The 25302-nt window shown below is 45.1% G+C and overlaps 1 protein-coding gene across 1 annotated transcript; it reads left to right on the top strand.

The window, feature by feature from the left end:
- Positions 1–23728, top strand: SLC36A3 (solute carrier family 36 member 3). The gene is made up of 10 exons (XM_037156935.2): positions 1–140; positions 3251–3341; positions 6222–6310; positions 8645–8740; positions 12358–12442; positions 13353–13571; positions 16304–16402; positions 16778–16944; positions 20279–20448; positions 23436–23728. Exons 1-10 carry the CDS (start codon positions 1–3, stop codon positions 23726–23728), a joined length of 1449 nt encoding a protein of 482 aa, XP_037012830.2.
- The last annotated feature ends 1574 nt before the right edge of the window (positions 23729–25302 follow it).

Here is a 25302-nt window from a genome sequence, read left to right on the forward strand (position 1 = left end):
ATGTCGAAGACGTCATTGCTTGGAAGGGACGACAGTAGTGAGTCCAGCTCCCTGGATGACGGGTCCAAGTTCGTCTCCAAGGGTAGCAGTGACACCAGTTCAGAGGATGTCTATCCTGCTGAGGAAGCCAATAGATTGTCGTAAGTGACTACACTGCCCTTCCGGATCTGAGGTCAAGCACTGTGGCCCTAACAACTCTGGGCCACGTCTCCCTACTTCTCTTTACACACTTATCCCCACTGAATAGGAGATGCAGGGATGAAAGGCGGGACCTTCAGAATCAGAGAAGTTTGATCCGTGTGGCTCTGGGTGTTACCCCTGTTGTCCAGCTTTTGCAAAGAACCCAGATAGAATAGCCAACCCCAGTGAGAGCTTCCTGACTCCAGGCACAGTGTTGTATCTTAGGCTGGCCGCTCCTCGTGCCCCAGTTTCAGGCTGCTTCCTACGTTTGCTATCCTTCTCTTCCTCTCTGTCTCTCTCTCCCTTCCTCCCTCCGTCCCAACAACAAACCCATCCAGGAAACAAAAGGTCGTCTCTTAGCCCCATGTCCCTACTACTACTGCTATAGATTCGGAAATGTGGGACATTTGCTTAGGACTTTATTGCCAACCAGACTGTTACCTAATAATCAGGTATTAGCCACAGGCACCATGAGATTGCAAATCACAATAGCCAGAGTTGACATGGGTGCCAAGAAATGCCCCTTCTCCCATCCCTTTGGGAAAAAATGAAATTGATACCTTTTAGAGGGCAATGCTGTAATGTATTGCAAATCTTAATGTATATTTATATAAAACATACAAATACTTTTTGGCATGTGTTTCCTTTGAAACTACACACACACACACACACACACACACAAACTGGCAATAGTCACCCCTTCTGGGAAGAGAATTGAGAGACTGAGAGATTTGTATTCACTATATAAGAGTTTTTGGTTCTTATTTTTGTCTTTTGAATTTCATGCTGTGTTACTTAGGGGGTTTTTTTAGTATAATTAAATACAAATATATCCCCACCGAATAGGAGATGAAGGGATGAAAGGTGGGACCTTGAGAATCAGATCAAAATAATTGATCCTTATTTGAGCAAAATAATACCACTTCTAGGAATTTTTCCTGATGAGATAACATAGGTATGTATGATGATCTATTTGAAGTACTGATTATAAAATTCAGGCACAACAACAGATTATTTAAATAAAGTATGGTACCCACATCCAGTAGAATATAACACAGCCATTACGAGTGATGAAGAAAATCTATGGTTATGGAAGAATGTATGGGACATACTATTCATAAAGAAAATTAGTTTAGGATACACTATTACCATAATTCTCCTTGTGTAAAATCATGTGCATTTAAAAGTAAATCGGGATCCCAGAAGAATGTTAATCAAAATGTTAAAGGTGATTATTCCTATTTGGTGAAATTTTGAATTTCCTTTTATAATAGCAATGTGATGTTTTTCAAGGAAAAAATATAAATATTAAAATTTGTAAATTTCCCAGGAGTTCCTCACATGTGTTTCACTTGCTAAGGCCCTGATCTATGATGCTGTTGGCCAAGTTCAATGGTTTCTCCAAAACCACGTGTTGCCTTTTCCAAGAAATCCGACTCAAGCAGGATCACACCCTGCCGTCAGAAAGGAGGGGAGAAGGCAGGAAGAAGGAAGAAAGAGCATGTCTTTCAGTAAAATTGACATCAAAGAATTGACAAAACTTTTTAAGAATTTAGCTTTGATGTATTTTCCAATGATTCCAGTTATCAAGAAAAAAAACATTATTTCTTAGAAGTGAAGGGACCACGGGTACCCTCATGCTTAGGTATGTAGACCGAGCTAACAGAGAAGTCTCAGGGGCCCACCTTGCCCTCAGGACCCCACCCTCTCCCAGGCAGGCATTGGAATGTGAAACACTCCACAGCAGGACAGAGACATCTCTGCAGGACTTGTCGTGTGACCTTGGTCAGTTTATGTCCACCTTCCCGGCTGCCTCCAGACAGTCCAAAGACTGCCCAGAGGGGCTCTGTAGTTCCTTGAGGGGGAAGGGGCACCTCTGTTTGCTTAAACCAGCCCTTGCTCACCTTTTGGCCATCAGCACAGCTCTGCTTCCTCTTCACAGAGGCCCTTTCTAACAGGTGAGCACCACAAGGCTAAACCAAAGGTGGGCGTAATGATGATGCAATGAAAATGGTGATGGTGATGATGGTGATAATGATAATGATAATGATGATGCTAACGACGATGGCAACAACGATGCCTCACATCTGAGAAGCAGTTCACGGTTCCAAGTCATCATTTCATTACTCCTTCTGATTCATACCACGACGCCGGGAGGTAGGCAGGGCAAGAATTATTTTGGCTTTTTCTTTCAGCAGATGAAGAAACAGAAGCTGTCAGCAGTTAAGGGCCTTCCCAAAGTAGTGACCAAACACAGTAGGTTAATGGCAGAGCTAGGCCTTGGAATCCAGTGCTTCTCACCTCTGGGTTCAGTGCCTTTGCACCCAGCTCTTCACTTCAGGTCCTTTTTGATTCTCCTCTTATCATCCTGTCCCCACCTTCCCTCTCCCCAGTGGATCAGAGCTGCCAGCCCAGGTGGGTATACTCAGAACCTTGGCACCGAGCCCCCCTGCCGGGCACAAAGTAAGCACTCTGCGTGTACTGTAGCAATGTTTTTAAATTTTATCCAACACATAGCATGGAATAAGTTTGCAATGAATATTGGTTGAGTAAGTAGATGAAAGTACCAGTAAATGGAACAAGAACCAGTAAATACTCCATATGTAGTGGGAGATTGTTTTTTCTAGGGAGTGAATTAATCAACGACTTGGCACCAATAATACTCTATAAATTGAGAAAATTGACTTTCTTCACTGTCTATCTAAATGCCTCTCCTAGTAGGTCTCAATAAATATAATTTGAGTGAATAAACCATGAATGAAACTGTTGGATGAGTTAATGAACGAATTGGTACTAGGGAGTTCTCCAGATGGTAGCAATTGTTAGCAACTGTTTCTTTAAAGCTTAGTGCATGTGGAACATTCGCCGAGCTAGCTGAACTAGCACCAGCCCTGGGTCCAATGCTCCAGGACAGATCCCGGGACCTGAGCATTAAACCAGAGTGCACTTCATCAGGTTTGGTCACTCCTCCCAGCAGAAGGTGCTGGAGCTGCAGGAAGGAGGCTGAACTTTGCGGTCCGCCCTCCCCCTCCACTAACACGCCCTCTTGTCTCCTGCTCTCCCCACACAGGATGATGCAAACCTTGATCCATTTATGGAAATGCAACATTGGCACGGGGCTCCTGGGGCTTCCCCTGGCCATGAAAAATGCAGGCATATTGGTAAGAGGGATGTGGTGGTGAGAACTAGTTTTACCCAGTTGGGGGAATGGAGTGGTGGGTCCCCAAGGCCTTTGCACTGTTTATCAATGGACAATTTGGGGGTACCCTCTGTAACAGCAAAGGTGTTTGCAGGCATCAATCCTCAGGAGCCAACCTGGAGCCAAGTAGAATGTGCCTGGAAGAGATGAAACATTCCTCTTTCCCCAGTTTTATTGAGATGAAATTGGCATGCAGCTCTATATAAGTCGAACGCATACCACATAATGACTTGACTTACAGATATTGCAAAATGATTAGCACAATCAATAAATTGAGCTAACATCCATCCTCATACAGTTACACAAACCTTTTTCCCTTAAGATGAGAACTTTTAGGATCTACTTTGCAGCTCTCAAACATACCACACGCAGTGTTAACTTCATGCTGTACATTACTTCCCAGGACCTATTTACCTCAGAGCTGGAAGTCTGCACCTTCTGACCACCTCCGTTCAATTCTCCCACCACCCCTCCATCATTCTTAAAGGCCCACCGCCCTCCCAGACAGACACATAATCCACTTTGCTAGAGTGCCCCCCACCCCGCAACTCCCCAAGATCACATCCAGCCCAGTTCACTCCTTTCCATTAGCAGCTTGGTCCCTGCGGCTGTGTGGAATGTGTGGCTTCTATTTCAGCCCATTTGACTGATGCTGAGAAAGTGGCTTGGAGGATGAGGATGGCATCTCCTCCAGCCCCACACTCCCGGCCACCCACCTGTCTTTTCTTGCCATTCTCTTCTCCCTCCTCTATAAAACCTGAATGTTTCCTACTACCATGAATGGCGCCTTCACCCTCTGATTTTCTGGAACTTACATGTACCTCACCTGGAATTCTTACAGCACTTACAAAGATGAGACACACTTCTTTTTTAATATTCCTATCTTCTTTGCTTACCTGAAAGCTCTGAGGGCAGGAGCTCAGAGTTATCTGAACACCTCCCGACAGCCCCTACTGGAGACGCTAGCAGCACACGGGCATCCCCATACACGTCTGCCGAATCGAACTGAGGCCAAACAGATGACTTCCATTTGACCAAAGTGAGTTTCTCCTTGTCTCCAGGCCAGTAAGTGGTCCCTGTGCCTAAAGGAGGCATATGGAGACCTTGGCTCCTGTCGTGGCTTCCAATCTGTGGTAGCTCTCACCCAGAGACGGGGCTCTCCCCTCTGGAATTCTCAGGGTTCTAGGACTTCCTGCCGCGTGGCCTTCAGCCAGGCTGTCTTTGCCAGTGTGGTAGTTGCTGCTTCGGCCGGCTCTTCTTTCCTTTGATTTGTGCTTCCTAGGAGTCGTTAGATGACTTCTCTAACCCCGCCTCCTGCCAGGACCTCTGACCGCGACTCCCTGGAGGAGTCATATTGAGCACCTGTTGTGTGTGTGCTGAGGTCCTGGGAATGTGGAAGTAAATGAGACCAGGTCTCTGCCGTATGGAGGCTACGTCTAGTGAAACCCAGTGACACTCTTGATCTCTCATCTGTTTCCTTATGAGAGATAGTATTATCTCGGGTCATGTCTATAAAGGCATGAGTGTCCAGAACAAAGGAGGTGAGAGAGACCCTCTTTACTCTATGCCAACTGATCACGTCTGGGAGATTACGATTAATAATGAGTCCTGCTTTTGAATCTCTTCCCACATACAAAAAAATGGAAACTATATGAGAAGATATGTTCATTTGTAATTACTTCATTATGTATATGTATATCAAATCACTATGTTGTACACCTTAAACATATACAATTTTTATCAAAAAATAAATTGACTAATAATTGACAAAAATAATTGACAAGTTAGACGCACTAGAGCAGTGATTCTCAACTGAGAACGATTTTTCACCCCGCACAAAGACAATGACGATGTCAGATACTCCTGTTTGTCACAACTTGTGTCGGGGGTGGCATGCCACCAACACCTGGGGAGTAAAGGCCACGGGAGGCTGCTAAACATCCTGAAGCACACGGAACAGCCTCTACAACAAAGAATCGCCTGGCCCAAAATGTCATCAGTCCTCTGTTGACATCCTGGTGCTGGGGGAAAAAAAGTTCCTAAGACTGGGGAGGTAGTGAGTGCTCTGTCACTGGAAGCATCCTAGCAGAGGTTGGACAATCACTTTGCAGTGATGCTAAGAAGGGCATTTAAGCTGGAGCATCTGCAGATGTAACAGTGGGATATTGTAACCCACCCTCATCATTCTTTTGACATTGTTTCTGAAAGTGCTGACTCTGACTAATATGTAACTTGTCCACGAACAGCATGTTTGTATAAAAATCCTAGGAACTAGTTTCAAAAGATAGCCTTCGATCTTCAAGCATCCCATCTCGGAGACATTTGCTGACCATCATCCATGGCGTCAGGATGACATGAAGCCTGGATGGCTAAACCAGGGTGACGCACACAGGACCATCGCTTGCCTTATTGGAATAGACTGTGCTCACCTGCACTCAGAGAACTATTCAACCCCTTCCTTGATCTCTTCGTTCTATTCCCCCTCCCTCCTCATAAAAACCTCTGCCTCTGCTGAGATGGGAAGATAAGCTTTGAGACTTGAGTCCCCCATCTTCCCAGGAGATGGGCTTTATGACATGAGTCCCCCTTATCCCAGGTGGCCAGTATCTGAATAAGCCACTTTCCTTCACATCAGCACCTGCCTCTCAAGTGTTGGCTTTCGCAGCAGTGGGCAGACAGACCTGCACTGGGTTACAGACACACAGGGACATTCAGGCAGGGGCTCTCATCCCAAAGGCTGCTTCATTCTGAGACGGGTCCCAGCTTCCAGACTGGGCGAGGGCCAGGCGCAGGAGCAATCAGTTTGTGGCTAACCATCCTCCACCCTTCCTCTGCCCTCCAGGTTGGTCCTATCGGCCTGCTGACCATCGGGGTCCTCACTGTACACTGCATGGTCATCCTCCTGAACTGCGCGCATCACCTCAGTCAGAGGTGAGAGCCTTGCTTCTCTCTCACCCCAGTGCCAAGCCCTGTCTGAAGGTGTGTTGAGTTTCCTTTGATGAGTGACCCAATTACCTGGCCATCCCTTCAGGCCGCCACCCCTGCTCTTCTAGATTCTACAGAGGCGGTGATAAAGCACCTCACCTGGGAACTCCGAGGTTCAGGCCCAACTCTGCTGCTAACTAGCTGGACAACACTGTCAGGTTCCTGCATCTCTGAACCTAGAAAGATCAAACTGATAAAAAAATTCAAACATGCTCTATAAACCGCCGTGTACATGCGAGAAACTTAGGGATTTTCCCTTCCTCTTACTCTCTCCACTCAGCCTCTCCCACCTCCAACACACACATCTCGTAAGGCTAATTTCTTTTGTTCCAGATAAACCTTTCAGGGGACAATTTAGTAAAAGTAAAAAAAAAAAAAATAGCAATGAAACGCCTAGTTCACAATGACTTCCGTCCTTAATAAAGCATGCATCTGATACTCAGTGTTTATATTTTTGAAACTTCAATGCAAAGAAAAGACAAAGGTAGTGAAAACGAACAATGCTTGAGTTTCATATTTGTAAACTATCAGTTCACGGGTGCTTGGTCATTTCTCATAGCCCACCGCCTGGGGGCTCCCTATCCATAGCACTCGGCTGTTCCCTGAGGCATGAACTGGTCCTCAGAGATGTGCAGAAAGGCCTTCCAACTCCAACTAGAGATAGTGAATGAAACTGCTCACAAAGCCAGTGTATCAACCCAAACAGGTGTATCTGGAGAGTGTATCAGTCACGCCTAACCTGTGGCGCACTTTCCAGCTCACAAAACACTAAAAGAGCACTTACTCATTCGACAATTAAATTTATTGCACAATTCCACTGTACCAGGCACATGGTGAGAGCTTCGCAAGCCTCCTCTTATTTACTCCCTATAGTAAACCTCTATGGTACTATTATTATCCCCATTTTACAGATAAGCAATTTTACCCCCTATTATTATCCCCGTTTTACCTCTCTGATTCCACTGAAACCAATTTCAAATCTTTTCTTCCATCATGACTGCTGGAACCATTATATCACTGAGTAGACTTCTAATATCTGTGTCATTCATGGTAACCTCCTGATTTTTTTTGTGACTTTTCCCCCCTAATGCAGAAGTTACAGATTGATAGCCTAAGAGCTGACTATGGCCTTCAGATATGTTTTAGGGAACTTCCACAATTTTTGCTTTGTTTTATTTGAGCCTAGGTCTAAAAACATAGACATTTCATATTTAAAAAAAGCCTTCATCACCTTCTTGCCAGTGAGGCAATCAGGGGCTTCATTCTGTTATCACCCAGCTGGCGCCAAGTCCCCGTGACCCCTTCTAGGACAGGAAGTGCCCCGGAGGGTTGGCCTGGCTCGCCTCCGCTCTCATCATCTCACACCCGGGCCCTCCGACCACATCACTGATGTCGCTCTGGACCCCACAGCTTTTGAGTTTGTAATCCTCAGACTAATATACATGCCAGTCCCATGCAGTGTGGCCCCCCTTATATTTGAAACGCCAAGCACAGTGAGTAATAATAAAAATAGAAGGATTATGTCACCTTCCCAACACAGCGTCACATCCGCGTCTTACCGTCTCCTCCCCCCAGACCCAGACCGTGCCTGGGGGAAAAAAAACTGAGGCTGGAGACTCACGCAAGGTCTCCCAGGTCCCTGGAGAGCGTGTCTGGAGCCAAATCCTGGCCTTGTGTCAAGTCTGGGGAGCTTCTCCTCCCCCCCTCCCCCTACAGTGAACACCGGGGGTCGGGGCCTCAGCAGCCCGAGCGCTCTCACTGCCTCGTAGGCAGTTCCTCCGCAGGGCCTTCCCCGCCCTGAGGAAGGGCGGCCCGGGGAAGAGACAGGCTGCTGGGCAGGAGCCTGAGTATCGCCTTTGTGTGGGATCTGGTCGGGGACAGGCCTCCCAAATGTCCCAACACCCTCAGCCGCTGGAAGGAGTGATGTAAGCCCAGAAACCCAGAGGCCTGCCTCCCTACTTCCTCCCCCAGCCTCACTGCCCAGCCAGGAGTGCATGCCTCTCACCTCTCACATCCCCTCTTTCCGGGTTTACTTTCTAAAAATCCACTTAAATATTAATGTGGTTTTTTTTAAACAAACTACTATTAAAAAATAAAAAAGGCAGACTCCTCAAAGTCTTAAAAGTACCCTGTTACAAAATATGTCGGTAATATCGTTACCAGAAAATACCCGGGATGCTCCACGTTCACACACAAATACACGATGACTGCTCACCGTGGGAGCAAACTGTACTTTTAACACAAGTGCTCTAAGTCAGACGTGTCTTGTCCTTTCTGCAGACTGCAAAAGACATTTGTGAACTACGGAGAGGCCATGATGTACAGCCTGGAGACCTGCCCAAACGCCTGGCTGAGGACGCATGCGGCCTGGGGAAGGTAGTACCCACGGTGTCACAGTAGTTAGCGATCATTCACAACAAACACCACCACGGCAACCACAGTCCTCACCTGTCCTTCCTTTGTATCTGGTCGCACAGGTTCTAAATGAATATGCAAAGGTACTCAAACAATCAGACTGTCTTATTGCAAACTTCTTATTGCAAACTATCAAACAACACATAGCTCCATCCAAGAGGCAATCACTGCTACCCAGTTAGTCAAGGTCCTCTGGACGTCTCTTCTCTGGTGCACTTGGATATGAGTATGGGAATGGAAAAACACTTTTCATTGTGTATGTCCTCGTACATTCATTAAAACAGTTACTGGCGATCTGCTCTTTCACCTAACAATATACTTTGAATTTCTTTCCACGTCTGGACATAGAAATCCCCCTCCTCACCTTTGGAGGCTCACGATGTTCCCTGGCACGGACCTACGCCATGGATTTACTTAATCCTTTTCCTACTGGTTATCATTCAGGTTGTTCCCTCCCTTCAGTAAACAGTTTATAGTGTACAAAATACTTCTTCATGTCTTTGCTCCTCTGACTTTCTCAAGGACCTTATTAGGTAGGCAGGGTAGTTTGTATTGTCCTGGGAATGGGAGGTGGTGACTAAGACTCTCAAAGACAAAAGAACACATCCAAGGACACAGACAGGATGGTGGTGGAGCAGAGATTCAACTGAAAACCTGACATTTCAGCCTTCCCAGCAGAGCCTCTCTGGCAGTGGTGAGTGAGCACTGTATCTGCCAGAATCCCTGTGGCAGGCAGTTCCTCACTGGGGACTCTCGGCAGGTCCTGATTTCCGGATTAGGAGTCACTCTGATAACAGACAAGTGAGCTCTTGGGGTTGTAACAATGGGTGAATCTCGACTGCTGAATTGCCCATCATTTCTCACCAAGGTTTATCAGTTTCTGATGACACCCTGAGTAAAACTTTTGCAGGGAAGAGGGTCCTTAGAGATCGTCCTGTCCATGCCTGTTCAAAAGAAGAAAAAAAATGAAGCCCAGATAGGGCCACCCAGTCAAAATGCCCAGGGTCACACAACCTTCAGTGGCACAGCTAGGACCTCCATTTCTCTGGGGGTCCAGGAACTGAGAAGGAGTTGGGAAAATATTTAAACCAATGATTCGCAATTTTAGTGTGCCCAGGTAGCTTGATTAAAAACGGCCCGTGTCATGTAGGCAGCAACCGTCAGGGGGAAGGTCACTGGGAAACTTCATAAAGGAAGAACACCCTTATACCACCTGAGCACAGGTACTAACCTGAGCATCTCGTGTTTACACTCAGGACAGCCAGACATGAGGCATCTTATAATGGGGTGCAGTAGGGAGTCCCAAGCACACCTCAGAAGTATCCTCATTAGGAAGATAATGATGAACTCCAATCTAATCAGACTTCTAGATCTATGATCAGTTGACAGGAAACACAAGGATAGAGAAACAAAATAATTGACAATATGAAGTGGTCAACGTGATCTAGAAAGCAGGCCACGCCACAGGACAAGTGATCCAGTATCTTCCACACTACCCCAAAATTAGAAGTTGCAAGGGTAAAAAGAAAGCGGGGCAAGGGGAACATAGCAGTTTAAAAAACTTAAGAGACTTAACAAAAAGCAATCTATAGATTTCAATTGTAAAATACACATTTTGAGACAACTGGAGAAATAGGAATATGGACTAAATATTAAATAATGTAAAGGAATTATTGTTAATTTTGTAAGTGTTGATAAACACACGAGAGCTGTATTTTTTAAGTCTTTGTCCATTAGGGCTGTACACTGCATTATTTACAGGTGAAGTACCATGAGGTCTGTAGTTTACTACAAATACTCCAACAAAATAGACATGTGTGTGGTACAGGGGTTAGGGGATAGATGGAAGAGGATTGGAAAAATAGTTAATAATTGTGGAAGCTGGCATGGGGACACGAGGAGTCATTAAATCATTGTCATTGCTTTTGAAGATGTTTGAAAATCTGCCTAATAAAGAGAGAAAAAAAATCTGCATTTTGAAGTCTCACACAACACTACCCACCTTCGGACTCAAGAAGCTGATATGAGAGCCAGGAATCTGTGTATTTTGCATAAACTTCAGATGATTCTGATGCAATTGCTACTACAACCCAATTTTGAAAAACTGATCTAAACATTAGAATCTAAATAGAGGAGCATCTTCTGTTCCTTAAAAAATGAACGCACCCCCAAACTGAAGGCAGTTTAAAAACCCCAAAGAATAATGATTCTGATGTACAATGATACAGTGAGTTTAAAAGTAATTAATGTGAGGGAGCATTTGAGATCTTTCTTCCCAGCAATATTATCTGTTTGGCTAAAATTGTTATACAAATTCAAGAACAATTAATGTGAGTCTATTGTGATACCAAAAAAAAAAAATTAGGAGGGAAAAATATATCTTTCTTAAATGCCAGCTGATAAATTTAGAAGAAATCACAGATAGAACTAGAAAACCCCCAGCTTGCAACTGCTGATGAAATAATTGACTGAGGCAAAGGGTCATTAACGAACATTAAAACCCTTGAGGGGAATAGGATACTTGCGCCCAGGTAGCATGATTAAAAACGGATACTTGTGCCCAGGTATCCAAGGCTCCCCAATCTCCAAGTCTCCCCCCGGGTCACAAGAAGGACATGTGCACTTGCCATGGGAGGTCTGGCCATCCCCTCAGAGCAGGACCACAGGGTATCGCGTGCTCCCCATGTGATGGAAACAGCACAAAACATCACATGTAGTTGCCAAAGTGCTTATCTGGATCTAATCACGAGGAAGCAGTTATACAAGTCCCCAGGGGTGGACGTTCTGCATGACAGTTGGCCTGGACTCTTCCCAGAAAAACAATGTCATGAAAAACTGAAAAAGGCATATTCAGGGCTGCCGTGCATGAAAAAAGACTGAAGAGACAGAGCCTTAATGTGATATACAAACCTCAATTAGATCCTGAATCAAAAAATATATAGCCCTGGCTGGTGGGGCTCAAGTACATTTAGCACCAACCTGTGAACCAAGGGTTCAAGAGTTCAATTCCTGGGTTACAGGTCAGGTCCCCAGTGGGGGACAATGTGAGAGGCAACCACACATTGATGTTTCTCTCCCTCTCCTTCTCCCTCTCTTCCCTTCTTTCTAAAAATAAATAAATAAATATTTTTTAAATTTTAAAAATAAAAAGCTACAAAAGATATTTTGGAGAGAATTGGGTTATTTAAAAACTATGGACTACATATTTGAGTATATTGAAGCTGATTTTCCAGAGATCAGTCTTAAGAGAGGTATGCTGAGGTATTTGGAGTTGAAGTATTGCAGCTAAAATTGACTTTCAAATGGTCCTGAAAAAATGTGTGTGCGCATGTGCGGATAGAATACATACATGATGCAGTTAGGGCCAAAGGTTAACAACTGGTGTATCTAGTTAAAGGATATAGGGATGTCAATTATACTAGTGTTTCAGCTTTCTCTCTGGATTCAAATATTTTCAATATATAAAAAAGTGGGCAAATATTTAAAAGGACAGAAATCATTATTTCAAAAGATAAAAATGAATGCATTTTTTAAAAATAATGTTTCCGCCTCTGTCTGCCTCTCCTTTTCCTTCCCAGGTACACTGTCAGCTTCTTGCTGATCATCACCCAGCTGGGCTTCTGCAGTGTTTATTTTATGTTTATGGCAGACAATTTACAGCAGGTAAGGAGGCCTATTCTGGGCAGTGGCAGAAAAGCAGACCTCCTACTGTTAGGGCTGCATTGGCAAAAGCACAGCGTTCAGATCACGGGAGGAGATGGCTGCATTTCTCACCCTGATCAGACTACTCTTGGGAGTGCGCTCAGTCCTGGGAATCACTTTTTAAAAAGATCATAGAGAAGCCAAAACAATACCTGAGAAGTGTAACCAGCATGGAGAGAGGGGGGCTTGTGATCACAGCTAATCAGAAATACTGGAGACTTTTTAGTCCAGAAAGTGTTAGTAACATTTACTTTAGGTGCCTCACAGTTGTCTGTAGAAGATGACTAATTAAATGTAAGGCAAACAAGGCGCAACCTTGCCCTCATTACATCCCTAACAGGCATTGCAAATGCATCTTAGCCTCTCTCTTGACTTCACAGAGTAGAGGGAGCTTACTAGCCAGAACCACAACAATTAATGTAGACAGAATATTCAAGAAGATAGATTTTGCACAATATTCAGAACTCTCTACCTTTTAGGGCTATCTAAAATACAAAAAAATATTTTTGTGTAATCAACTCTTGTTCTTGGAGGTATGAAAGAAAACCATTATGGTAGAGAAGAGGAGATTGGGCTAGATGACAAAAGGACCCTTGACCTTGAGGTTTTATGATTTTAAGAGTTTCTGGTTGTCACAGTCATAGGCACTAATGTTAGGGTAACCAGATTTGGCAAATAAAAATCTATGACATGCAGTTAAATTAGAAGATAAGCAGCAAATAATTTTTTTAACTGGGAGTATGTCCTATGTAGTATTTGGGACAGGCTGCACTACAAAGTTGCTGTTAATGATCTGAAATTGAAACTTAAGTGCATCTCCTGTGTTTAATCTGCAACCCCAACTGCACCCCTTTCTTATGCTCTGGGTCAGATAGTGGAGGAAGCCCACGTGACCTCCAACACCTGCCAGCCCAGGAAGAGCCTGGCACTGACCCCCATCCTGGACATCCGAGTCTACATGCTGACCATACTACCCTTCCTGGTCCTGCTGGTGTTCATCCGGAACCTCAAGGTGCTGTCCGTCTTCTCGACTCTGGCCAACATCACCACCCTGGGGAGCATGGCTCTGATCTTTGAATATATCACGCAGGTCTGTGCCTGAAACTGCCACAGACAGGGGTTGGTGTCCAGGGTTTCTGAGACACCCAGGGAGGGTTATCATTACAGGCAGATGAAGGTAAGGAAGGGGACCCCCTGCTCTGAGCAGCCCCTGCTATGGTAATAGCTGTGAACACCTTTTTACCATAAGCTATAAAAGCTAGTTGTCCTCATCACCACCTTTGTCACACTGGATAACAAGGGGTCATTCAACAGTTACTGAATACCTTTTGTGAGCCAACCATTGTGCAAAGGGCTAGGGACTCAGAAATAAGCAAAACTGACAGGGCGTCTGCTCTCACGGAGGCTAACTTTACATACTTGGGGAGATAAACCACGATCAAATATTCAGCGAAAATTCTAACAGTGGTAGGTGGACAAGGGACACGTGGAGGATGAGGAAATTTGATTTACTTCACACTGAGTTCTTTATTAACTATTGTCTTCACAATATTACTGTTTTGGAAGTGCTCCCTTTACCCTCAATTTACAGACAAGGAAACTGATAAACAGAAATGCCAGTTTGCCTCCCAAGCCCCTGCTATGCTATCATCACAGGTCCTGAAATTCCACCATTAGGATTTCCTTTCTTTGAAAGTCTTTGCGGTTGTATTAGTTACTATTGCTGCTGTAACAAATTACCCCAAATTTATCCTTATAGTTCTGGAGGTCTCACTGGGCTAAAATCAAGTTGTCAGCAGGGTTGTTTCTTTCTGGAGATTTGTGGGGGAAGTCTGTTTTCTTGTTCAGCCTCCAGAGGCTTCCCCACCCACATGCCTTAGCTCATTTCCCAAGTCAACAATGTCAAGTCGAGGCTTTCCCACACTCCCATCTCTTTCTGGTTCTCTGTTCTGATTCCTTCTTCCACTTTGAAAGACCCCATGATTACACTGCGCCTACCCAGATAACACAGAATAACCTCCTTATTTTAAAGTCAGCTGATTAGCAACCTTAATTCAGTCTGAACACTGATTCTCCCTTGTATTGTAGCATAACATAGTCACAGGTTCCAGAGATTAGGATGTGCACATCTTTGGGGAGCCATTATTCTGCCAACCCCAGGAATCCTGGCAAATCATTTCCTCCCCAGATCCATGATAGCTGCTGTACCAGTCAATAGACTGTGTCGGGGAACTTCACCTGCAGAGTCCCCTGTCTGCTGCAGATGAGAATAAGTCTACCAAGACAAGATCTGCTTAAGGAGGAAATGTGGTCGATTTCTCCAAGGAGAAGGCCCAAAGTCCTCAATGGGCTTTTATTGGGCCTAATTTGCATAGGAATACAGGGCATGTATGTAAAGCTCATCAATCATTGTCAGGCAGTAATGATAAAACAATATATAACATTCAAAGAACTCTGAGAGCTTATTTTGAGTCAGGGTCAGATAGCTAAAGGGCAACAAACTTATTCTATGCTTGGACCCTTATCATTTAAATTGAGGGAATTAGCAAAGTAGGTTTCATAGGATTTTATGCATTCTTTCTTGGGCCTGATTGCCCCAGGGAACCCATCCTTTCCAGCACAGGGCCATACTCACCTCCACCACTGGTCAGGCTTAAGGCATTTTTTTCAGACTTAAGTCAGGCAGAAAAAGTAAGGCAGCCAAGAGATTAGGAGACTTCTTGCAGACAGAATGAGAACTCAGGTTATGTCAAAGCCAAGGGGTGAGGGTTCATCACCTCCTTTTTCTATAGCCCTTCAAATCCTTCCCTGAGGGGCCCTTCACAACCTTGTGACCATGCCTGTCTTAGGTCGTCCCTCTTTTGAGGAATCTTACCTGTCTTTGGCTAACCAGTCATCTGCCCCAGGGCCAAGCAGGGTGAAGTGAATGGGGGCAGAGGCAGCACCCCTACAAGGAAGATAAGCTTTGTCTTTTCAATGACTTATGGTCCCAAGGTCTTTTACTCAGCCTTAGTCATGAGGAGCTACAGTTTCTGAAACCAGACAGAGTGGTTCCCAACAACTGCACAGTCTGACAGAAGCAATGGAGGAGAGGCATTTGGGAATGGGAAAACAGAAGGCTGGAATTCTTACCCGGGTTGTGCCACTAATTTGGAGAGTAGCCTCAGCTAATTCCTTTTTCCTCCCTGGTTTCCCCCCATGTAAAGATGAGAGGTCTCCCAATAGCCAAAAAGCAGAAACAACCCAAATGCCCATCAACTGATGAATGAATAAACAAATGTAGTAAATACATACACCAAAATATTATTCAGCCTTAAAAAGGAATGAAATTCTGATCTATGCTACAACATGGATCAACCCTAAAGACATTATGGTAAGTGCAATAAGCCATCACAAAAAGACAAATACTATATAATTTCACCTCCATGAGTTACCTGGAATAATCAAATTTGGAGGGCCAGAAAGTAGACCAGAGGTCATCACCAAGGGGCTGGGTGATGGGGAGTTATTAATGCATACAGCAGTTTGGGATGATGAAAGAATTTTGGACATGGCTGATGGTGTTGGTCTCAAAACAATGTGAATATACTTCATGGCACAGAACTGTACACTCAAAAGTAACTAAAATTGTGAATTTTATACTATGTGTATTTACCATGAAAAAAATAAGTACCTTTTCAAAAGATGAGAAGGCTGCCCAGACCTACCTATCTGACGGCTGCTCCTGACACTGGCTCCGTTGGCGTCAGGCATGGCCCAGCTTTCCACCAGGCAACAACTTTTACACCGTGGCAAAGCCATCGCCCTTCTCCTTCCTCTCAGGAGATTCCAGATCCCAGCAACCTACCCTTGATGGCAGACTGGAAGACCTTCCTGCTGTTCTTCGGTACAGCAATCTTCACGTTTGAAGGTGTCGGTATGGTAAGATTGATGTGGCATGTAAATGAACGATCCCTAGTGGTCTCTAAGGAAGCCAGCCATTGTCCCAGATGAGCAAGTGATAGTATTTATGATCAGTGCAGAATATGATCTCCTCTTGGTGGGAGGGAAAGTCAGGACCTATTCTCAGGGCACCAACTGCCCCATGCCCCACACTAATCTTTGAAAACTGAGTGAGGATCCACTCATCAGCCCAGATAGAGGAGGGGACATGCCTGCCAGTAGAGAGCAAGGAGGGAAATGAAAGGGGGTGTGGCCACGTGGAGAGGCCCCTTCCTGACCAGAGCCACCAGGAAGAGGATGTCTGCCTCTCCACAAGGTTTCTCATCCCTTTCCTTCTGCCTCTTTCACTGCCAGGTTCTGCCTCTCAAAAACCAGATGAAGCGCCCACAGAAATTTTCTTTTGTTCTGTACTTGGGGATGTCCCTTGTCATCATCCTCTTCATCTGCCTGGGAACACTTGGCTACATGAAGTTTGGGTCCGACACCCAGGCCAGCATCATTCTCAACTTGCCCAATTGCTGGTACGTCCCTGCCACGCAGGGTGTGGAGGGGAGAGTTATGGGCTCTGAGTCTTAGCAACAGGATCTGGCATTCCCTCGAGCTATCGCGGGCAATGAGTATTACCGCTAATGTTTGCATTATAATAACAGATAAATTTAATAATCCAGGCCCTGTGCTTTGTCTCGTTTAACTTTCACAACAGCCCCATGAGTTAGCATTCTTACTATCAATTCCACCTATAGATGAGGAAGTTGATAGTTGGAGAGGTAAGAAACTTTCCCAGTTCATATTGTTTGTGAGAAGCTAAAACTTGAAACTGAATCTGTCTGGCTCTGCAGTTCAAAGGCCCTAAAACAGGAATGATCTGGAGTGTCTGGGGCACAGAAAAAATAACAACAAAAAGCATAGCTCTAGAGCAATAACTGAGGGTCCTGTGGGTAGGCTGCTGCTCGGGCCCCCGATTCCAGAAATGGACCTACACTGCTGCTGTGGCTATGACCCCGTTGGACTTTGGGCTGGAGTTCTTACATTCAGTCATTCACTCATTCACTCATTCAACCAGGAAACATCTGGGGGGCTGACACATAGCATTTGTGGAGTGTTAGCTATTCTCATTATTTTGGCAGTACTGGGTGCACAGTGACTAAGCAGTCAGTACAGCCATGTGCTTAAGAGCACAAGTTCTAAAGCTGAGTAATGGGATTTGCATCCTGGTTTTCATATGACCTTGGGCGAGCTTCCCAATCTTGCAAACCTCATTTCCATCCTCTGTAAAATGAAGGCAATACTAATGCTGCGTTGTATCAATCGGGATAGACTAAGTTATACTCCAGTAATAAACCACTCCTAAATCTCAATGGCCAAATACATACAAATGCTTAAACACACACTCATGCTACCTGTCCATTATGGGATGGCTGCACCGTCCCCACGTCTGGTCCCAGACTGATGGAACAGCCACTCCCTGAAATGTTACTGGTTGCCATGGCCCAGAGCACGGGAACCAAACCTTCTCCCATGAAGCTGCTAAAGCACATGTCTCTTGCTAGCACTTCATCAGTCAAAGAGGAAGGGAGATTTAATTCTACCACATGCTTGGAGGAACTGGAAATATTTGTTGAAGAGCCCAGATGACTTCCACGCTACCTCAGGGAGGATTGTGAGGATTAATCGGTTTAATGCACATGAAGTGCTTAGAAAAGTGTCTGGCACATAGTAGGCACTCATTGAAGGTCAGCTATTGTCATGGTTATATGTCCCCATGGCCTGGGTCTTTTGGGGAGAGTAGGATGGTAGAGCAATCATTTCCCACAAAGGCTGCATGCAGCTGCAAAATGAGAAAAATATCACCAACCATCCACCTCACTGTGTTGTGGTAATGACTAGACAGGATAATAAACATGGGCCCTGGCTATTATGGCTCAGTGGATGGAGTGCCGGCCTGTGAACGAAAGGATCGCCAGTTCAATTCCCAGTCAGGGCACATGCCTGGGTTGCAGGCCAGGTCCCCAGTGGGGGATGCATGAGAGGCAACTAAACTACACACTGATGTTTCTCTCCCTCTCTTTCTCCCTCCCCCTCTCTAAAAATAAATAAATAAAATCTAAAAAAATTACTATTTAAAAAAAGATAATAAACATGGGATTTCTTTGAAGTTGTGACTCATTTCACATAAGTCAGACAGCATCCCCAAAGGCTGTTCTTATTCTGGGTGATTTGGGCCACCACTGGCTACTGCGCACAAGGCACTCTCCTTCCAGGGGCCTCCACGGGAAAACGTGGGCCCCGGGTGCCATGGGGGCTTCACGCCTGCTCTAAACATGGCTGGTCATGAGGTTGTCCAGGGCAGCCTTAAAGAAGAGACAAACAAATACCCCTCCCTAATGAGAAAGACCAACAATCCAGAAAAAAATGGCCACGATAACACAGTTCACAGACAAATCTCCAAAAACGGCATTTTATATATTTGAAAAAATGCTATGTCTCCCTCATAATAACAGACATGCCAATTTTTTTAAAACCCAGTGGCAGAGAGTAGCCTGTGTCCACACACTGTTTTGGCGTGGTCGTGGGAAACGAGCCCTCCAGCACGCTGGGACCAGACATGGGCCCTGTGTCAATAGCTACAACAATGTTAAATCCCAAGTACTTTTACCCAGCATTTTTACGTCTGAGATTGTACACTGCATGCGCAGAGTATATGTGCAAAGATGTTCTCAGCAGCATTGTTTGCTGGCAAAAGATGATGAATAATCTGCATGCCCATTAACTGGGAACTGCTTGAAAATCTAGAGTATATCCACGCAATTGTAATACCAAGCCGCTGTTACACAGAGGAGCCAGATCTGTGTGTACTGACAAGGAGCAACCCCCAAGAAATAGTTAATGAACAAAAGCAGAGCTGGGCAGTGTGTAGAGGGTGCTACCGCGTGTGTGTGTGTGCGTGTGTGTGTGTGCACCTACATTCCCTATAAGCTTGTATACCCGTGGATTATTCCTGGAATGGCTGCAAGGAAAGTATTACAAGGATTGACTATGGAAAGAGGGTCTGGAGACCGGGAATCAAGGGTGGGAGGGAGGTCTTTCACTGTATGGCTTTAGTGTTATGAATTTTATTCTATGCACATATACCTTTTTATTTTATTATTTTTTAACCCTCACCAGAGGCTATGTTTATTGACTTTTTTTTTAGAGAGAGAGGCAGGGAGAGAGAAACATCAATTTCAGAGAGGAACATTGATCAGTTGCTTCCTGTACACACCCCAACCAGAGGTCAAACCCACAACCTAGGTAGGTGCCCTGACTGGGAATTGAACCCACAACCCTTGGCAAACAAAACAATGCTTCCAGCAACTGAGCCACCTGGCCAGGGATTGCAGGTGCACCTTTTTTAAATAAAAAAAAAAAAAAACTAAAAGAAAAGGCACAGATTTCTGAGCCACAGACCGTTAAATAAGAATCTCCAGTCCTGGCTGCTGTGGCTCAGTGGATTGAGCACAGGCTATGAACCACAGGCTTGCTGGTTTGATTCCCAGGCAGGGCACATGCCTGGGTTTTGGACTGGGTCCAGGGTGGGGGCCACGCGAGAGACAACCACACAATGATGTTTCTCTCCCTGTCCTTCTCCCTCTATTTCCGTCTTTCTAAAAATAAATAAAATGTAAAAAAAAAATCTCTAGGGATATGCACTTTTAATAAGCTTCTCAGGGGGCTCCGGTGCCGGGTCTAGCTGGAGTCTATGAAAGTCAGCCAGTCCTGTCTCTCAGTGGCAAGTACCAGCTTCTGAGCAGTGAGAGCTGCGTGGCCCTGCCCAGGAGCCATGTTGCAGTTCACATCCCATCTGTCTGTCCGCAGGCTGTACCAGTCGGTCAAGTTGATATACTCCATTGGCATCTTCTTCACCTACGCCCTCCAGTTCCACGTCCCAGCCGAGATCATCGTCCCCTTCGTCGTCTCCCAGGTGTCAGAGAACTGGGCACTGTTTGCAGACCTGTCCGTCCGCACAGCCTTGGTCTGTCTGACCTGTGAGTAGGGCAAAAGGCCACTCATTGCCCACAGCTGTAGCTGGGAGCCACATTGGCATCTACCCCTCTATCCTTGGCTCTGCTGTTTGCCTTCATGAGTTCGTACAAGATAATTTACCTCCCGAACCTCAACTTTCCACCAAAAAAATGGGCTTAACAGAACTACCACATAGTAAATACCACAATAACCTCTCCTGCCTACACACGGAAGGTGGCTGGTTTATGGGAGAAAGAAGTACCACTCATTCATTCTCACTCCTGCATGCTCCCCATATGCTGGCGTGGCAGTGATGTTATCTAACACTCAGCATGGCCTAGGAGTGGAATATTACCATCGAGGGAACTGGCTCAGTGAGTAATGTGCTCAGATCACGTAGCTGCGAAGTGACAGAGCTGAGATTCGAATGCAGGCTGCATAGCGCTAAAGTCTGTGTTTTCCATTGAGCCATATCCCTTCCTGTCATAAATTAGGGTCCAGCCTCCACCATAAAGTTGTGTTTAACTGTAGGGAAAGACCCCAAGGGGCTGGTTTGTAAAGGTCTCAGAGATATTTGGGGGAGCACTATTTTCTCTCTTTCCCTCTCTTCCTTCCTTCCTTCCTTCCTTCCTTCCTTCCTTCCTTCCTTCCTTCCTTCCTTCCTTCCTTCCTTCCTTCCTTCCTTCCCTCATGCTTCTCTCCATTCACATAGCCAGTCGTTCACTCTACATTAGGCATGATAGTAGGTATTTGGGGAAACGTCATGAACAGGGCTAGGGGATTCTTTCTCAAAGAAGGTCCAGATAAAAAAAGATCAGACAAGGCGCCCCATGAGGAATGAGGGAGAGAACTAGGGATGTGTTGACTGGAGAAGCCAGGGATTGGGCAACTTCTGTATTTGTCCTCAACCACCTGTGGGGTTATTGTGTGTGTGTGTGTGTGTGTGTGTGTGTGTGTGTGAGAGAGAGAGAGAGAGAGAGACAGAGAGAGACAGAGACAGAGAGAGACAGAGACAGAGAGAGACAGAGAGAGAGAATGAATCGAGTCTTAAAGGTTACAGAATCCAGTATCAGTTTGGAGTTGGAAGAAAGTGTGTCAATCTCAGAGCAGCCCAGCAGGATGTGCCGTCAGACGCTACACTTCCCGTAACTGGAGTTCTATCGCAGAAACAGCACACCTGCTTGGTTTAAGGTGTTACAAAGTTCCCAGTCTGTACCAAGACATCAGAAACCTGTCCATATATTGTTGTGAGATCCTTCCTAAGAGAAAGGGTGTAAGCGGAAGAGAAAAACTGAGTAGTTCAGGCCACTCCCCAGGGAAGGCATCGCTAGACACAGCTAAGCTAGTAACATGCCCCACTTCTGGTGTATACTTTATGACTGCTTCCTCCTCCTCTACTCATCTATCAACTCCCTTACCCTTTTTTCATTCAACAATTATTTGTTGAGCACCTACTATGTGCTTGACCTTGTGCTAGGCACTGGGGACACAAGAATAAATAATGAGGACATGACTCCTGCCCTCCCAAGGCTTAGAGTTGAGTGGGAAATACAAGCAAGAAAACAACCACAGCACATAAAGATGTGCACATAACAAATGAGTATCCTGTTCTTACGATAGCAATCTGATGGTTGACATCATAAGAACAGGCTGCCCTAAGGACGCGTAAGACGATCCTATAACTTACTTGATCAGGTCAGGGAGTCCTCTCCACTGGAGTGATATCTCAGTTCAGACGGAAAAGATGAGGAGGCAGATGGAGGAGTGAGGCGTGTACCGTGAGCAGGGAGCAAGCCCTGCACAGACCTGAGTCAGGTATTTACACCTGGCCTCTTTGGGAAACCAGCAGCAGTGGGAATGAGAAAACATGGAGCCAGAGAACTTGCAGGGCCCAAGCAGATCAGGCATGGAGAACCATGGCAGGGCTCCGAGCAATGGGTTTACATGATTGGATCTCACTCCTCCGGGGCGCCCTTCCACTCTACCTTGATTTAGAACTTCCTTGAACCCGTCTTCCCTGCCTGTCACTGTGAGCCCTCTTATAAAGACGCTGATTTTTCTCCGTACCTCCTTAAGCAATTTATGAAACACCTGGTGGAGGAAAGCTGTGGGTGGGAACCGCCCCATCAGAGGGATTCTCAGCCTCGAGAGTCTGAGCCTCTCTGTCTCTGAGTGGATATGTTGGAGCAATTTCATAAAGCGGTGATATTTTCTTCAAGATCTGCAAACTAGCAAAGGTGCTTTCTAGGGCAGATTTTCCCTAATTTGTTCATAAGAAAATTAGATGGCTGTAAAAGCGGAATAAGTTGCATATTTATTCATTCAAAGACAGAGGTATGTTTCTAGGAAAGATGGCCAGTGAGCGGCCTAATGCTGTCTTCATGTTTTCTGTCCTTCTTAATTATCCAGGTCCCTTTAAGGATGTGAAAGCAAGGGATCAAGATTCTGACAGCAACGAGCCATCTCTCATTTTTTATATCCTTGCTTCTAGACAGTGTTTATATTGTGTAGATTAGTACAAATTCACCGTAGATTTGGTGCCTGGGTAAGAGTCAGGCATTTGCTGAGTGTTTATGGCGCACGGAGTTCTTTCTCGTAAATGGGAGGCAGCGCGGGGGTGGGAAGGGCCTCGGATTGGGCACTTCTGTGGCTTCGTCTCGGCTGTGTGACCGTGGGCACATTCAGTTCCCTCAAGAGATCTGGGTTTCCCCACCTTTACAGTGCGGTTGTAATAGACAGGCAGAGGAGGGCCTTTCCAATAAACACGAAATGTGAGAAACCCAATAAAATAAAACATAAAAGGAGAGCACCTGTATTGGTTGTTAAAATGGAGGTGGGAGTCCAGAGCCGCCGTGCGGGAGCCACTGCCCAGGTCTGCAGTGGGCTCCTTCCTGCTCTTTAAAATGGCTCATCGGGCGCCTCTGGAATTACAGGCTCCAAAGAAATGTCTTGTCTCTGCGCTCCCTTCCTGCAGGAACATTTGATGACTAAATTGCTCCCCCCCCCACAGGTGTCTCAGCCATCGTCATCCCCCGCCTGGACCTGGTCCTCGCCCTGGTGGGCTCCCTGAGCAGCAGCGCCCTGGCACTCATCATCCCGCCCCTCCTGGAGATCACCACTTTTTACCCTGAAAACATGAGCTTTGTCACCATCGCGAAGGACATCATGATCAGCACCCTGGGCCTTTTGGGGTGCATATTTGGAATATACCAAGCCCTCTATGGGCTGACCCAACCCACCAAACACTCCATAGCCAACTCCACCGGTGTCTATGCACATCATTTCCCATTTTTATTCGAATAGCCCTCCTTCCTCCCACTCCCAGTTTGGCTTCTATTGTGGATGATATGTATATTGATCAAACCCCAGCATCTCTATATTAATGAGTGGCTTCTTTATCCTCCCAAGAGAAATGTAAATTGTGCATGTGGGTATGGATACCTCTCAGGCTGTGCCCTTTTTTGGGGGGGTGTTTTTGGAGGTCTTTTGTACCTCTTAACCAAAACTGCTATTAACTATTCATGTCATCAGCCTCATTTAATGGGATAAGGTGTGCCATTTGCCTGTGATACCCATGCGAACAGAAGCCACGCATACTTGTGAAAGGAAAAGCAATCGTTTCCTCTATTGGGTTGGAGCTTCCCTGAAAGCATCAGCTTTAGAAAAGCATACGCTGGGGAAGAGACAGCCCTCTGTGCAGAATGCTCACAGACTGCTTAAACAGAGCTTGGCAGTCATTTTGTCCAGCCATTGGCTCCGCTACTTATTTCCCATGGGACCCTGGGCAAGTTCCTCCCTCTCTCTGTCTCAGTTTTCCTGTCTAGGAAATGAAGAACTGGACTAAATGGTTATAAAGGGCTTTTCTTGTTCTGCCATTCTGAAAGTGAAAAAAATTATTCTTTAACCACATGTGTGAAAATTGGTTTTTCATCAGCAAGGTACCCTGTTGCCCTAGAGATAGGGGTGCACCAGGAGTCAGTTAGGGATAAAGTCAAATCTCCTGGTGATCTTTCACCATTATGGTGACTTTGCTACCTAGAAGGACATTATCTATCTATCTATCTATCATCTATCTATCATCTATCCATCTATCTTAAAGCCATTCAGAACTGATTTAGGCTGGAAGGGCTGAGAAGTTTGTAGGACGGAAAGGAATTTCGTCATGTGCAAGACCTACTGACCTGCTTTTTAAAATAATACTTAGTTTGGGGAAGGGTTTTGAAAAGCAATCTTACACTCTGCAGATAGGATTATACATTGTTATAGTTTTTCTGAAGGACAATTTTACAATACATAAATCTTAAAATGTGTTGGCCTCTGACCCATTAATTTCACTTTTAAGAATTCATCCTAAGAATCTTTCATGTTCGCAAAAATGTATGCAAAAGGAGTTTGTGTTCTTTATAACAGTAAAAAGTCAGAAACAGACAACATTAGGTTAAATTGTGACTCATCCAGAATAAAATGCTGTATGATGCCCTCAAACATTGCAAAAATGCACCTACAGATATGCAAATATATCTGTGGCTTATCAGCGGAAAAAAGTAGATTATAAGCAACATATGAACCCAAATTATACAAAGACATTACAAGAAAGTTAAAGCCTCAGACCAAAATCCTGAAATTCTGGGGTGTGATCAATAAAAATATATATACAGCCAATACAAAGGAGGAACTGTTAACAAGTTAAAAAGATTTATAGCAATATACCATATAATAATGTTTCAGTCAATGACAGACCATATATATGAAGGATGTCCCAGAAGATTATAGTGAAGCTGAAATTCCTTTTGCCTATGGACAGCATAGCCATCAAAAGGTCCTAGTGCAATGCATTCCCACGAACATGAGTATTTTTACTGTATCTTTTCTATGTT

Source organism: Artibeus jamaicensis, unplaced genomic scaffold, assembly GCF_021234435.1.
Source record: "Artibeus jamaicensis isolate MK-2021 breed Jamaican fruit bat unplaced genomic scaffold, CSHL_Jam_final contig_432, whole genome shotgun sequence".
Classification (NCBI taxonomy): Eukaryota; Metazoa; Chordata; class Mammalia; order Chiroptera; family Phyllostomidae; genus Artibeus; species Artibeus jamaicensis.